Source organism: Balaenoptera borealis, assembly GCF_965194805.1.
Source record: "Balaenoptera borealis genome assembly, chromosome: 16".
Taxonomy (NCBI): Eukaryota; Metazoa; Chordata; class Mammalia; order Artiodactyla; family Balaenopteridae; genus Balaenoptera; species Balaenoptera borealis.
In genome coordinates, this window is record NC_138872.1 from 52433466 (window position 1) to 52448505 (window position 15040).

The 15040-nt window shown below is 51.7% G+C and overlaps 1 protein-coding gene across 6 annotated transcripts in view; it reads left to right on the forward strand.

Annotated features, from left to right (window-relative positions):
* Nucleotides 1-12734, forward strand: part of FLYWCH1 (FLYWCH-type zinc finger 1) — a 29609-nt gene extending 16875 nt beyond the window's left edge. For 4 of the 6 annotated variants that reach the window (XM_082359596.1, XM_082359597.1, XM_082359595.1 and 1 more), the window contains 4 exons: nucleotides 2507-2770; nucleotides 3715-3987; nucleotides 5152-5224; nucleotides 11595-12734. In XM_082359596.1, the coding sequence (XP_082215722.1) occupies nucleotides 2507-2770; nucleotides 3715-3987; nucleotides 5152-5224; nucleotides 11595-11634 (650 nt within the window). In that variant the 3' untranslated portion in view covers nucleotides 11635-12734. Of the gene's footprint in view, nucleotides 1-2506; nucleotides 2771-3714; nucleotides 3988-5151; nucleotides 5225-10964; nucleotides 11190-11329; nucleotides 11459-11594 lie in introns of all 6 variants that reach the window. The other 2 variants (XR_014235532.1, XR_014235533.1) reach the window with 2 other exon arrangements.
* Nucleotides 12735-15040: the final 2306 nt, after the last annotated feature.

A 15040-nucleotide genomic window follows, 5' to 3' on the forward strand; every position in this document is an offset into this window, starting at 1 on the left:
CTGCTGTCAACTGGTTTTTTATCTCCTGTTGACTTCCAACCAGAGACAGCAAGGACTCAGCAGTTACCCACTGCCTCCTCCTCTTGAGGCAGCTGTTGCACTTTTTTTTTTTTTAATAAATTTATTTATTTATTTTGGCTGCTTTGGGTCTTTGTTGCTGTGCGCAGGCTTTCTCTAGTTGCGGTGAGCGGGGGCTACTCTTCGTGGCAGTGCGCGGGCTTCTCATTGTGGTGGCTTCTCTTGTTGTGTAGCACGGGCTCTAGACACGCGGGCTTCCGTAGTTGTGGAACGTGGGCTCAGTAGTTGTGGCTCGCAGCTCTAGAACACAGGCTCAGTAGTTGTGGCTCGCGGGCTTAGTTGCTCCGCAGCATGTGGGATCTTCCCGGACCAGGACTCGAACCTTGTCCCCTGCATTGGCAGGCGGATTCTTAACCACTGCGCCATCAGGGAAGCCACACTGTTGCACTTTTGTTCTATAAATCTGTCCACAGCTGAGTGGGAACACTGCAGTGGAGGTGTGGCTGTTTGTGGCTCCTTTTCCATGGTTGTCTGGTGTCTGTGCTCGAATGACTGCATCTTTCCGAGGTGCATGCAGGGGGTCTTTGCTTGAAGGTATAGGGCCGTGTCTCCATCCCTGTGGTACATAGCTGTGCTGGGGGCACTTGGGGCCTTTTCAGGCCGGAAACGGTGTCCTTCACTCATGAAAATTTCCTCGTGTTCAATGACTTTCCAGTCCCTGTTTTTCTGATATTTCCTTGATTTTGCTTTCCAGTCCTTCTATTTAATTTTTAACTTTCACTCTTGTATTTGAACTCCTTTGCATTCCATCCTCCGAGGAGTGCCGCGGCCCTGCCGTCCAGCCTCTGGCAGTGGCCTTGTTTTCTCCAAGTACCTTTTCTCTATGAGTTTCTTTAGTCTCTGCCGTTCAGGGTGAAGCTTCTCTGTTTTTTTGGGTTTTTTTTGTCAACTGGTGAAATTTTCCAGCCAGGTACATGCCCATTCAATTTTCTGTTCATCACACAGTTGTATAAAGCAGCAAAACTAAAGGGGGAATGATTGTTGTATACACTTTAAATTGCTTTGCATGGTCTCATTTGTGATACTTGGTGTAAGAGTCTTGACTTTTTCATCATGTAAGATGGCGTGAGAATCTTTGACCCACGTGACCAGTGGTCCTTAGCCAGGTTTAAGGAGAGACCCACACGCTCTGTATGTGGGTGCTGACCAGGCGACCCTCGAGACCCCAGGCCTTAGCGCCCCAGGACCAATCTCCTGCAGCGGTTTCAGCCTGGCTGCCGGCTCCAGGGACTTCGGCAGGGAAACAGGGAGTTTCATGTCAGTGCAGACCTCCTCCTCCTCCCCCACACCCCAGACTCTTCCTCCTCCGGGGCGGGCACCGTCTCATTGCTCTTCACGCAGACAGTCCTCGACAGTCCCCCGGTTTGGGGCCTGCCCTGGACCCCTCCTTCGGAGGGACCTCGGGCCTCCCTAGGCTTGGCCACTGGACTCTGCTTGTTCTGAGAGTCTCCCCCCGAGGCTGGACGAGCTCTTGCTTTGCCAGGTCTGTGACCAGGTGACCCCCTCTGCCCAGAGTCTAACCTGGGTCAGCATCTCTGCCGTCTCCTCTCCTCTCTGAATTTCTGGCCTCATGCCCTGTGCCTTTTTCATCCCTCAGTGGACATTTTCATCGGGTGTGGGGGGAGCAGAAACATGCCCCACATCATATACCTCCCCTCCGGCCACTCACCCCCCACCCCGGACCCCCCTTCAGGGCATTCTCACCAACCCCCCACTACGGCTGCCGTCCCCGCTGCTGTGCTGACGGACCCCCGAGTCCCCCTCCACCCCTCCTGTGTGGTCCTGGTGCCTGGACGGCGGGAAGGGAGTCCTTGGAGCAGAAGGGTGTGGCCACCTTCCAGGTCCCCCATCTCAACATGTCAGGACAGTGGCCCGGGCCACTCCCTGCCTCCCCTCCTGCCCTCAGGTCAAAGCCCACCCAGCCTGGCTCCCTGGGGGAGTGGACCCTTCTACAGCCCCACCGCCCACCACGCACAAGGGGCTGCACACAACTCCCATTTCGCTCCTGGTTGCCTATCCCCCATAGGGCCTGTCCACTAATTCCTCCAACTTAGCAGGGGCGAGAGGCCCTTGTGCCATCCCATTGCCGACACCTCGGATAAGACGCCGCCTTCCTGCAGGCGCCGCGAGGTAGGGGAGACGGGCTCTGCCTTCAGCGACCTCCACCTCACCAGTCTCCCACCTCCCTTCTCTCCCAGGCTTGGGAAAGGAGTCCTGGGAGCTCAGGCTAGGCTGAGTCTGGGGGATGGGGGGCCTGTGTCCTGGGCTTGAGGAGGTAGATGCAGCGTGGGGTGGGGTCCGTGGGTCTCATGCCAGGAGCCATGCTGCTCTAGGCTCTGAGAACGGGGCCCCGGCCCCCCTCGTTCCTCGGCTCCAGGCCTGGCTCCAGGCTCTCCCTCCCCCGACCCCCTCTCCCATTTCTCCCCAGGAGGCCCTGAGTTCCTGAGGACCCCTCTGGGGGGCAGCTTCCTGGTGTACGAGTCCTTCCTCTACAGGCGGGAGAAGGCAGCCGGGGAGAAGGTGTACTGGACGTGCCGGGACCAGGCCCGCATGGGCTGCCGCAGCCGAGCCATCACCCAGGGCCAGCGGGTCATGGTGATGCGCAGACACTGCCACCCGCCCGACCTGGGGGGCTTGGAGGCCCTGCGGCAGCGGGAGCAGCTCCCCAGCCCGGCCCAGAGGGAAGGCTCAGGTGTGGGTGAGAGGCGGGCGGGCAGGGGCCGGGCCCTGGTCTTCCTGCTGGCCCAGCAGCCCCTGGGGACAGCTCAGAACACAGGCTGGAGGCTGCCTGCTGGGACATTCCTCCTGTGGCCCATGTCCAGTGGTGTCTGTCCTCCCGGGCTGTGGGCTCCCTTAGGGCAGGGGCCACATCTGGACTCCGCACTAATGGTACTGGTCCTCATCTGGGATGGGCTGTCATTCGAGAAACCCACTCAGACCGCTGGAGAAAACGGGGCCAGGGGCTGCAGTGGCATTACTGGCAGCTGCAGGAAGTGCTCGGCACCCATTTGTGGGGCAGTGCTCCTGGACCTGGGGGACCCTCTGTCTCCCCTCTCCCTCCCCACCCCTGCCAGTGCCTTCGGGCCACCCCAACCCCAACATGTCAGGAGCTTTCAGTTCAGATTCTTAAAAGCCTCAAAAGGGAGAATTTGATTGGTTGCCTGCTGGCCGAGGGGAGGGTGGGCAGGGAGCCGGGAGGCCCCTAGTGCACTGTCCAGACCAACCATGGCCCTTCCAGAGTATTCCAGTTCAGCCCAGCCCCTGCCCTGGGGTGCTTGCTTGCCAGCCAGCATGGAGGCCGAGCAGGGTCAGGAGAGACCTGCAGGAAAGCTCAGTGTTTGGGCGGCTGCAGGGCCAGCCTCCCCGATAACACTACAGCCATCAGACAGCCAGTCTGCACTCCAGGGCATCAGGGCCGTGGTGGCCTGAGCTTCAGTCCCCAGGGCCCTGCAGCACAGGCTGGGGTGGGGGGCAGGGGCCAAAGTGGGACCTGTGGGGGTTGGGGGGTCTGCAGTTTCCTGGCTGGAGCTGGCTGGTGGGACAAAGGAAGCAGTCTCCGTCCCTGGCACCCAGGCTCTGTCCCCTGCTTCCAAGGCCCGGCCCAGGCACCCCACTCACACGTCATGTTCCTTCCAGAAACCCTCCAGCCCCTGGAGTTCCTGAGGACCTCTCTCGGGGGCAGGTTCCTGGTGTACGAGTCCTTCCTCTACAGGAAGGAGAAGGCGGCCGGGGAGAAGGTGTACTGGATGTGCCGGGACCAGGCCCGCATGGGCTGCCGCAGCCGGGCCATCACCCAGGGCCAGCGGGTGACCGTCATGCGCAGCCACTGCCACCTGCCTGACCTGGCGGGCCTGGAGGCCCTGAGGCAGCGGGAGCGGCTCCCCAGCCCGGCCCAGCAGGAGGACCCAGGTACAGACAGAAGTGGGGACGAGAGAGCTGTGGGTATCTTGGTCTCTGCCAGCCCGAGGTTCAGACACCTCAGGGAACAGGCACTGTCTGGGGACCTTTGTTCCCTGGCCTTCCTGCCTTTCCAGTCTTCTACCCCTCCTCTCTACTGGCTCCTTCTCCTGAACCTAGAAACACACCTAAATCGGTCCCATCCTTAAAACCAACTCCCCTTCTAACTGCCATTTTTCTCCTCTTTTATACTAAGAGGTCTTAACTTTTTATGGATGGTAGTATCTTTTGAAAATCTGATGAAAAAATATAGACCGCCCTAGAAGAATATACTAATGTGTGTGCACACACAAGCATGAGTGCTCCCGTGCACGCACACACACACGTAGTCTTGCAAATAATTAACTGTATCAAACTGAAAATGGGTTCCCTTCAGATAAACAGAATGTAAAACCAGTCTTTTTTTTTAATTTTTGAATTTTATTTTATTTATTTTTTATACAGCAGGTTCTTATTAGTTATCTATTTTATACATGTTAGTGTGTATATGTCAATCCCAATCTCCCAATTCATCACACCACCACACACCGCCCCCCGCCACTTTCCCCCCCTTGGTGTCCATACGTTCTCTACCTCTGTGTCTCTATTTCTGCCCTGCAAACCGGTTCATCTGTACCATTTTTCTAGTAAAACCAGTCTTTAGAAAGCATTATGTGTCTCATATTAATTCATGGAAATATTAAAGGCCACATCTTATAAAATACGGGAATGAATCCAAGTTGTATCAAACAAACAAAAGAAACTTGATTTCTGTTTTAAAAAAAAATTTTTTTCCATGAGAAAGCCACTGTTCAGCTTAACCAAGGAGGAGGCGCTGTGGTTTGCCTTTGTTGGGGTGAAGGGCGTGCCATCTTTGAGATTGTTGCCTCCCAGTCTTTTTGGTGACAAGGTGAAGACTGACTCAGGATCTCCAGCAGCTTATTTTACCAGGCATAGGTAGTTTTGGGCATCAGAAAACCAGAATTCCCCCAGTGACTCCCCCAATCAGAGTCATTCCACCTGGTTTTCTTCATCCTCAAGGCCTTGAGGTCATCGTTCCGGGAGGTGTGCCTTTGCCTCTGGCAGCTTCAACAAGAAAAGAATTATTAATCCATGTTTTCAATGTTTTTCCCTCAGAAAAGACAAAACTTCTGCCTGAAGTTCAACTGTGCTTCGAGACTTGTGCTCCTGAAAGCCAACAGAGCTATGGGTAACTGTATTACCAGAATCACAAATTACACAAAACTTAGTGACTAAGAACAACAAATATTTACTGTCTGTCACAGTGTCTGTGGGTCAAGATTTCAGGAGTGGTTGGGCGGGGTGGTTCTAGGGTTGAAGGAAAGATGTCAGTGGGGGTACACCCATCTGAAAACTTGAGTGGGGCTGGAGGAAGTGCTTCTAAATGGCCTGTTCACTCACATGGCTGTGGGCTGGAGGCCTCAGTTCCTCACCATGTAGACATTTCCTTAGGGCTGCTTGAGTGCCCTCAAACATGACAGCTATCTCCCCCCAAAACAAGTGATCCAAGGAATCCAAGGGAGAAGGCAGAGCATGAAGGAGACCACCACCTAAAGCAGAATTCACGTCCTTCTCAAGCACATGTGGGACAGTCCCCAGGATGGATCATATCTAGGCCATAAAACCAGACCTCACAAATTTATTTATTTATTTTAAATTATTTATTTATTTATTTGGTTGCACTGGGTCTTTAGTTGCGGCATGGGGGATCTTTGTTGCAGCATGCAGGATCTAGTTCCCTGACCGTGTACCAAACCCAGGCCCCCTGCATTGGGAGCGCAGAGTCTTAACAGCTGGACCACCAGGGAGGTCCCCAGACCCCACAAATTTAAAAGGATTGAAATCATACAAAGTATGTTGTCTGACCACAGTGGAAAGAAATTAGAAGTCAATAACAAAAAATTGGGGAAACTCACAAATACATGAAAGTTAAACAGCATACTTATAAGTGTTACCAGTGACTCAAAGAAATTACAAGGGAAATTAGAAAATACTTTGAGGGGCTTCCCTGGTGGTCCAGTGGTTAAGACTCTGTGCTTCCATTGCAGGGGGCACAGGTTCAATCCCTGGTCAGGGAACTAAGATCCCACATGGTGCGTAGCGCAGCCAAAAAAAAATTTTTTTTTAATAAAAATTAAAAATAAAGATCTCGGGCTTCCCTGGTGGCACAGTGGTTATGAATCTGCCTGCCAATGCAGGGGACACGGGTTCGAGCCCTGGTCCAGGAAGATCCCACAAGCTGCAGAGCAACTAAGCCTGTGCGCCACAACTACTGAGCCTGCGCTGTAGAGCCCGCGAGCCACAACTACTGAAGACCGCGCACCTGGAGCCCGTGCTCTGCAACAAGAGAAGCCACTGCAATGAGAAGCCCGCGCACCGCAAGGAAGAGTAGCCCCCGCTCGCCGCAACTAGAGAAAGCCTGCACGCAGCAATGAAGACCCAACGCAGCCAAAAATAAATAAATAAAATAAATAAATTTTTAAAAATAATAATAAAAAAATAAAGATCTCAAGTCAATAACTCAAACTTACATGTTAGAAAAAGAATGCTAGAAAAAGAAGAACAATGTAAACTTAAAGCAAGCAGAAGGAAGGAAATAATAGCTATTAGAATAGAAATTAATGGAATAGAGAATAGAAAAGTAGGGACTTCCCTGGTGGTCCCGTGGTAAAGAATCCGCCTTCTAATGCAGGGGACACGGGTTCGATACCTGGTCGGGGAACTAAGATCCCACATGCCACGGGGCAACTAAGCCCGTGTGCCACAACTACTGAACCCACGCGCCTCAACTAGTCAGCCCACATGCCGCAAACTACTGAGCCCATGCACTCTGGAGCCCGCGCACCACAACTAGAGAGATGCCCGTGCGCGGCAACGGAGAGCCCATGCGCAGCAACAAAAGATCCCACGTGCTACAACAAAGATCCTGTGTGCCGCAACTAAGACCCAACGCAGGCAGGAATACAATAAATAAATAAAATATTTTTTTTAATGTTAAAAAAAAAAGAAAATAGAGAAAGCTAACAAAATCAAAAGTTGTTTCTTTGAAAGGATCAACAAAATTGACAAACCTTTAGCTAGACCAGAAAAACCAATTATAAAGAAATACTGTGAACAATGGCATGCCAACAAATTAGATAACTTAGGTGAAATGAAAAAATTCCTAGAAAGCTACCAAACCTGATTCACGAAGAAATAGAAAATCTGAATAGACTTAAACCAAGTACAGAGATTGCATTAGTCATTTTAAAACTCCCCACAAGTTAAGACTCTGTGCTTCTGCTGCGGGGTGCACAAGTTCGATCCCTGGTCAGGGAACTAAGATTCCCACTTAGGCCTAGATGACTTAATTGATGAGTTTTACCATATATATATGTTATATATATATATAAAATATATATTTATAGATATAATATATATAAATATATATTTACATACTTATATACATAATATATATATATTCTTTTTTTTTTTTGGCCACGCGGCATGTGGGATCTAGTTCCCTGACCAGGGATCGAACCCGGGCCCCCTGCATTGGAGGCATGGAGTCTTAACCACTGGACCAACAGGGAAGTCCCAAGTTCTACCATATATTTAAAGAAGATCCTTCAGATACTCTTCCCAAAAATAGAAAAGAAGGAACACTTCCCAACTCATCCTGTGAGGCCGGCAATACCCTGTTATCAAAACCAAGCAAAGGGGCTTCCCTGGTGGCGCAGTGGTTGAGAATCTGCCTGCCAATGCCGGGGACACGGGTTCGAGCCCTGGTCTGGGAAGATCCCACATGCCGCGGAGCAACTAGGCCCGTGAGCCACAACTACTGAGCCTGCGCATCTGGAGCTTGTGCTCCGCAATAAGAGAGGCCACGACAGTGAGAGACCCGCGCACCGTGATGAAGAGTGGCCCCCGCTCGCTGCAACTAGAGAAAGCCCTCGCACAGAAACGAAGACCCAACACAGCTAAAAAAAAATAATAAATAAATAATAAATAAATAAATAAATAAATAAAAAACCAAGCAAAGACATCACAAGAAAAGAAAACTAGGGACTTCTCTGGTAGTCCAGTGGGTAAGACCCCATGCTCCTAGTGCAGGGGCCCTGGGTTCGATCCCTGGTTGGGGAACTAGATCCTGCATGCATGCCACAGTGAAGAGCCCACGTGCCGCAACTGAGACCTGGCACAGCCAAAATATATAAATTAATTAGTTAGTTAATTAATTTAAAAAAGAGAACTATAGAGCAATATCTCTTAGGAACATAGAAGCAAAAATTCTCAACAAAATGCCAGCAAACTGAATCCAGCAACATAAAAAAGGATCATACACCATGACCAAATGGGACTTATGCCAGGAATGCAAGATTGCTTTCCCAGCTGTAAATCAATATCATACAGCTTGTGTACAGAACAGGTTTAACACAGCAGGCCTGCAACTTCCGTCCTTAGAACAACCTGCTTGCAAGGCTGACCCTTAGCTTCCAGGGTCAAGGTCAAGGGTGCTTCCAGGACTTGACCCCGATACTGTCCCTAAGTGATAACAATTACTCACTCTTACCTGTTTGTACAAAAAAAAGCTATTTTTTTGCTGAACACTTGCTTTTCTTTGAGATTTTGGAATTTCAGTGACTGTAGTTCTTCACCCAGGTACCCTCTGCCTACAGGACTGACGCCCAATAAAAACCCTGGAACCCTAGTCTCAGGCAAGCTTCCCTGGTAGACAACACTTCCACATGTCATAACAACCAAAGAATAGATAAATTGGATTTCATCAAAGTTAAGAAACTTTAGTGCTTCAGGACTTCCCTGGTGGCACAGTGGTTAAGAATCCGCCTGCTAATGTAGGGGACATGGGTTCGAGCCCTGGTCCGGGAAGATCCCACATGCCACGGAACAACTAAGCCCGTGCGCCACAACTACTGAGCCTGCTCTCCAGAGCCTGCGAGCTACAACTACTGAAGCCCGCGTGCCACAACTACTGAAGCCCACGCTCCTAGAGCCCGTGCTCCACAACAAGAGAAACCACTGCAAGGACAAGCCTGTGCACCACAATGAAGAGAAGCCCCCACTTGCTGCAACTAGAGAAAGCCCGCGCACAACAATGAGGACCCAACACAGCCAAAAATTAAAAAATTAAAAAAAAAACAAACTTTAGTGCTTCAAATGATACCATCAAGAAAGTGAAAAGACAATCCACATAATGAGAGAAAATATTTGCAAATCATATCTGATAGAGGACTTGTATCCAGAATATATGAAGAATTCTTAGGGAATTCCCTGGGAGTCCAGCAGTTAGGACTCAGAGCTTTCACTGCCAGGGCCCAGTTCAATGCCAGGTCGGGGAACTAAGATCTCGCAAACCGCAACAATAAAAAGACAAATAACCCAATTAACACGTGGGCAAAGGATGTGAATAGACAGTTTTTATTTCAAAGATTTTATTTCTTTTATGAAGTTCAAGATATACTAATGGCCAATAAGCACAATTAAAGATGTTCAACGTCATTAGCCTTAGGAAATGCAAATCAAAACTACAATGAGGGGGCTTCCCTGGTGGCGCAGTGGTTGAGAATCTGCCTGCCAATGCAGGGGACGCGGGTTCGAGCCCTGGTCTGGGAAGATCCCACATGCCGCGGAGCAACTCGGCCCGTGAGCCACAATTACTGAGCCTGCGCGTCTGGAGCCTGTGCTCGGCAACGAGAGGCCGCGATAGTGAGAGGCCCGCGCACCGCGATGAAGAGTGGCCCCCGCACCGCGATGAAGAGTGGCCCCCGCTTGCCACAACTAGAGAAAGCCCTCGCACAGAAACGAAGACCCAACACAGCCATACATACATACATACATACATACATACATACATAAAAAGAATGTAAGCAGACAAGAATAGCATTAAAAAAATTTTAAAAAATTAAAAAAAAAAAAAAAAAAACTACAATGAGGGGCTTCCCTGGTGGTGCAGTGGTTAAGAATCCACCTGCCAATGCAGGGGACATGGATTCGAGCCCTGGTCTGGGAGGATCCCACATGCTTCGGAGCAACTAAGCCCGTGCGCCACAACTACTGAAGCCCACGCTCCTAAAGCCCATGCTCCGCAACAAGAGAAGCCACCACAATGAGAAGCCCACGCACCGCAACGAAGAGTAGCCCCTGCTCACCGCAACTAGAGAAAGCCCGTGCACAGCAATGAAGACCCAATGCAGCCAAAAAAAAAAAAAAAAAACCAAAAAACTACAATGAGCTAGCATTTCACACCCACTAGGATGGCTAAATCAAAAAGACAGACAATAACAAGTGTTTACAAGGATGTGGAGAAATTGGAACCTTCATACTTTCTTGGTGGGAATGTAAAATGGCACACCTACTTTGGAAAACAGTCTGGCAGTTCCTCAAAATGTTAAACATAGGGATTTCCATGGCAGTCCAGTGGTTGGGACTCCGCACTTCCAGTGCGGGAGGTGAGGGTTCAATCCCTGGTCGGGGAAACTGCATGCTGCGTGATGCAGCCAAAAAAAAAAAAAAGTTAAACATAGAGTGTTTGTTCACCCAGTAATTCCACTTCTAGTTGTACACCCAAGAGAATTGAAAACATGTGTCCATAAAAACTGTATACCAATGTTCATATCAACATTAAACATAATAGCCAAAAAGTGAAAACCCAAAATATCCATCAATGGTTGAATGAATAAATAAAACTTGGTTCATTCATACAATGAAATATTATTTGGCCATAAAAAGGAATGAAGAACTGACATACACTACAACACGGATGAACCTCAAAAACGTGATGATAAGTGAAAGAAGCCAGACACAAAAGACCACAACTTGTATGATTCCATTTCTATGAAATGTCCAGAGTAGGCAAATCTATGGAGATAAAAAGTAGATTAGGGACTTCCCTGGAGGTCCAGTGGTTAAGAATCCACCTTCCAATGCAGGGGACGCAGGATTGATCCCTTGTCAGGGAACTAAGATCCCGCATGCGGAGGCGCAACTAAGCCCGCGCTCTGCAACTGCAGAGCCCACGCACTCTGGAGTCTGCGTGTCACAACTAGAGAGAAGCCCACACGCTGCAACGAGGAGCCCACACTCCACAACGAAAGATCCCACACTCCACAACGAAAGCTCCCACGTGCCTCAACTAAGACCTGACACAGCCAAAAGTAAATAAATAAATAAATATTTAAAAAAAAAATTAAATTAGTTGTTGCCTAGGGTGAGGAATGTTGGGGGGGGGTGTAGCTAAAGGGTATGAAGTTATTTATTTATGTTTTTTTTTTTGGCCACACCGCATGGCCTGTAGGATCTTAGTTCCTCGACCAGGGATTGAACCCGCGCCCTTGGCAGTGAAAGCTCGGAGTCCTAACCACTGGACCACCAGGGAATTCCCAATCTCACGTTTTAAAGGAACTGCTGTGATGCATGTATATGAGTGTGTATAAAAATGATCTGGTTGATGGTGATCTCTAGGGGAAAGGGATTACAGGAATCCTTAACTTTCTTGATTATCTCTTTCCACCACGTTTGGATTTCATGGATATCATGAATGTGTGTTTCTTTGTCATCAGGAAGGTGGAAGGTACACATCTGGACAGCGAGTCCCAATGAGGCCAGCCTCCTCCCGGACTCAGCAGAGGAACCTCACGTGCCGCCTGCGTCAAGGATGCTCCAGGTCCACACAGAACCCCGGCATTTCCCACCCGGTTAGATTTTGCTCGACAAAACCTCTCTTTCACTCTTCCAAAGCATCCACGGCCTTCACATTTCCTCAAGAGGCCTCCCAGGAGGAACGCTTCGATGGTGTATCCCTGCTGACAAAGAAGAGCCCCAGGAGCTGGTGGCCCGCAGCTGTGTATGACGTGGAGTGACGTGGGGAGGGCCACGGCCACCAAAAGCTCTGAGGAAGGAAGCATCGTTCACAAAGACACCTGCCCCTGCCCTGGTGCAAATTCCCATCCGTTTTCAGAGCCCACGGCTTTGCCAAGGGCTTTCCTGTTGGGTGTGGCCCTGCTTCGGCTCCACAAAGTGGAAAATCATCGTGGAGGCCACTTCAAGACGAAGGTGGGGCACGTTTGGGGAAGTTCCTGCTTCTTCAGGCTGAGCTGCCCTGTGCGGTTCCAGCCGCCCCAGGTGTTTTCCGGGCAGGTGCCAGGTGGGCCTTCATGCTCCTTGGCTATCTGCTGCCGGGGTGTGGCTGTCCCATTAACAGAGCAGGCCGAAACCAGAGGCCTTGCTACACCCTCTGTTAGAGTTCCCTTTGCTGTTTTCCAACTTAAATTAAACCCAGTGTCCACGATCCCCTGGGCAGGTGTTGTTCGGGCCCTGGAACCCAGCCTGATGGCTGCAGGAAGCCAGCGCTGGGCAAACTCCACCGGGGTCGCCCACGTTCGCCTGATGCAGGAGGAGAGGCAGATCCCAATGACAGCGGGCGCAAACCCTTCTCCCGTCTGATGGCACGGCAGGGAGCCGGCCTGCAGGGAGCAGTGGGCCCATGTCCCCCACGAACTCCAGAGGCTGCTGCTTGCTAACAGGGCCGCATCCTCCCCAGCGGGCTCCTTGAATTGCAGGGGGAGCACACGGTGCAGGCTCCCTCCCGCCAAGCTGGCCACGCAGCCTGCCGTCCAGCCATGGGACAGTGACAGCTCAGACACCCCCCCACTGTCCCTCTGCCTATACATTTCCCGCAATAAACCTGATTTTATATCTTACTGTGTAGAGCTGCTGTGTGTCCACATGCCCTTTGCAGCAACAGATGGCCACCAGAAAGGCATACACTCCACATGTCTCAGTGCCACGTGGTGGGAAGTGATGGAGTTTGGCTGGGCAGAGGGAAGCCTCCACACCTGGGGCAGCGTCTCTGGTCACCTGGCCCAGGTGCCCGCTGGACTAGGAGTGGGTGGGAGTCCTCGGAAAGGTTGCTGAGGGGTCTGCTCCCAGCCCACGGGGGGACAGTGCAGCTTCTGCTGGCCATTCCCCAGCCCCCGTGGAGCTGAAAGAGAGGCCTTGATCCTCTGCTGATTCATCCCAAGTCCTCCCTGACTTGTTTTCATAAGCTGGGACAAGCTTGAAGTGGAACTGGCACCCCCAAGCCAGGGCAACCTTGACCCCCAAGACCCTGGCTACCTCCCCAGGCAGGTAACTGTCCCATCTCTTGACCAGACTGCCGGCTCCATGGGGCCCTCACCCACCAGCCTGGCCAGCAGTCATGAAGATGGTCCAGCAACGTGATAGCCCCACCTCCCAGGTAGGAGGCAGGCACCTGCCAAGAGACCCATCGTGCTGCTGGCCGCCTGCAATGGACACGCAACACAGGGGCTGTGTTTCGGGCAGTGCTCTTGGCCATGGAGCACGCTGCCCGGAGAGAGTGAACTGCCCGTGGCCAAGGCCAAAGACAGCCCTGTGGGAACAGATGCACCCCAATCCCAGACCCACAGATGTGCACATCCACGGGAGGCGACCACACTTATAGAAAGGCACCTGAACTTAAAAGGACAGTCAAGTCTGTGCCAGCACCAGCTGGGTCTCTGCTCAGTTCCACACAAAGAGGAATGTCACACAGGCCTGAAGTGCCCGGCGAGAAGCACCAAGTCCCAGCAGCCAATGTCACCCGAACGCCTGCAGGGTCACTGGTTTCCCACCCGCCACAGTAGGGCTTCCACGGGGCGCAGGGCGGGCGACTCCCAGTCTCAAGTCCCATGCCCGTCACCTTGGCTGGGCTCCAGGCCCAGGGTCAGAGGAAGGACTCAGGCTTGTCCCTCTGCCCCCATGCTCACATTGACCAGGGCCCAGCCACTCATCCTCATCTCTGTACCTGCTTTGACCTTAGAGGGTAGGTGGATGGTCCATGTTGCTCGGACCGAGGACTCCCCAGTGGACATGAATTTGGATACTGCTGTCGCCTTGGGTAGCCCCATGGCCACTCACCTCCCACCACCGAGCCCCAGAGGCTCCCCATCATACAGTCACTTCCTCCGCGGTTCCAGAGCCAGAGAGATGTCCCCTGCCCTATCCTTGTCACAGAGCAAAGTGCACAGGGGCAAGTCCCTCTTGGAAGCTGGCCCCTGGTGGACAGCGACAGCTGGGCGTGGTCCTGCCCTCCCCCTTCCCTATTTCCACTCCGCTGCTAGTTCCCCCAATAAACTCTGTTTCATTATGTCTGCACCACGTGGAGCCGCTAATATATCTCTGTGTCCCTTTGGGTGATGGCGCAACAACATCTCAATTATGAAATCTGAAATAAAAAGTTCGTAAGGAGCAGCGAGACTGCCAAAAAGTTACTCAAATTTTAAAAATGGGCCAGCTGCTGGCTCTAGGGGCCCCAGCCCTCAGTCCTGTCCCTGGGGTTGTGAGATGAGCGTCACTGAAACACTTCTCCTGGCCCAGCTCCCTCTGCCCACCCAGCCCAGCCTCCTGTCCCCATGTCCTCCGTCGAGATGGATCCTGCAGGGTGGCACCAAGGACTTCCTTGTCACTAAATTCAGCGGGTGCATCTCAGAGTTCATCTCCTGCACTGACTGCCCCTCCTTGATCCCTGCAGACCTGAAGGTGGCTCCCAGGTTCTCTGCACCTCCTTTGAGGGCTCCTTGGCCCCCACCCAACCGATAAGCAAGGTGGTTGGTGTTCTGGGGACTGGACCTCAGCCCTTTTCTGCCCAGCCATTTTCAGGGTTCACGGTTTGTCAATCTGCAGCCCCAGCTCTGCCCTCCCTTCTGCAACCAAACCTGTGTGTCCAGCTGCCCCCAGGACCTTGGCCCTGGATATCCCGTGGTCACCAGCAGCAAAGGTGGAGAAGGGGAGTGTCTCCATCATCCCTCTCCTCTGATGGCTCCACCACATACGTAGAAACCCAGAGCCGTCCTCAACACCGCCCTGCCTGTCCCTAGGTCCCGTCAGCTATCAGTGCCACCAGTGCCACCCTGCCTAGTTCTTTCTTTCTTTCTTTCTTTAGTAACAGCTTTATTGAGATACAATCCACACACCATAGAGTTCACCAACTCAAGTGTACGATTCAATG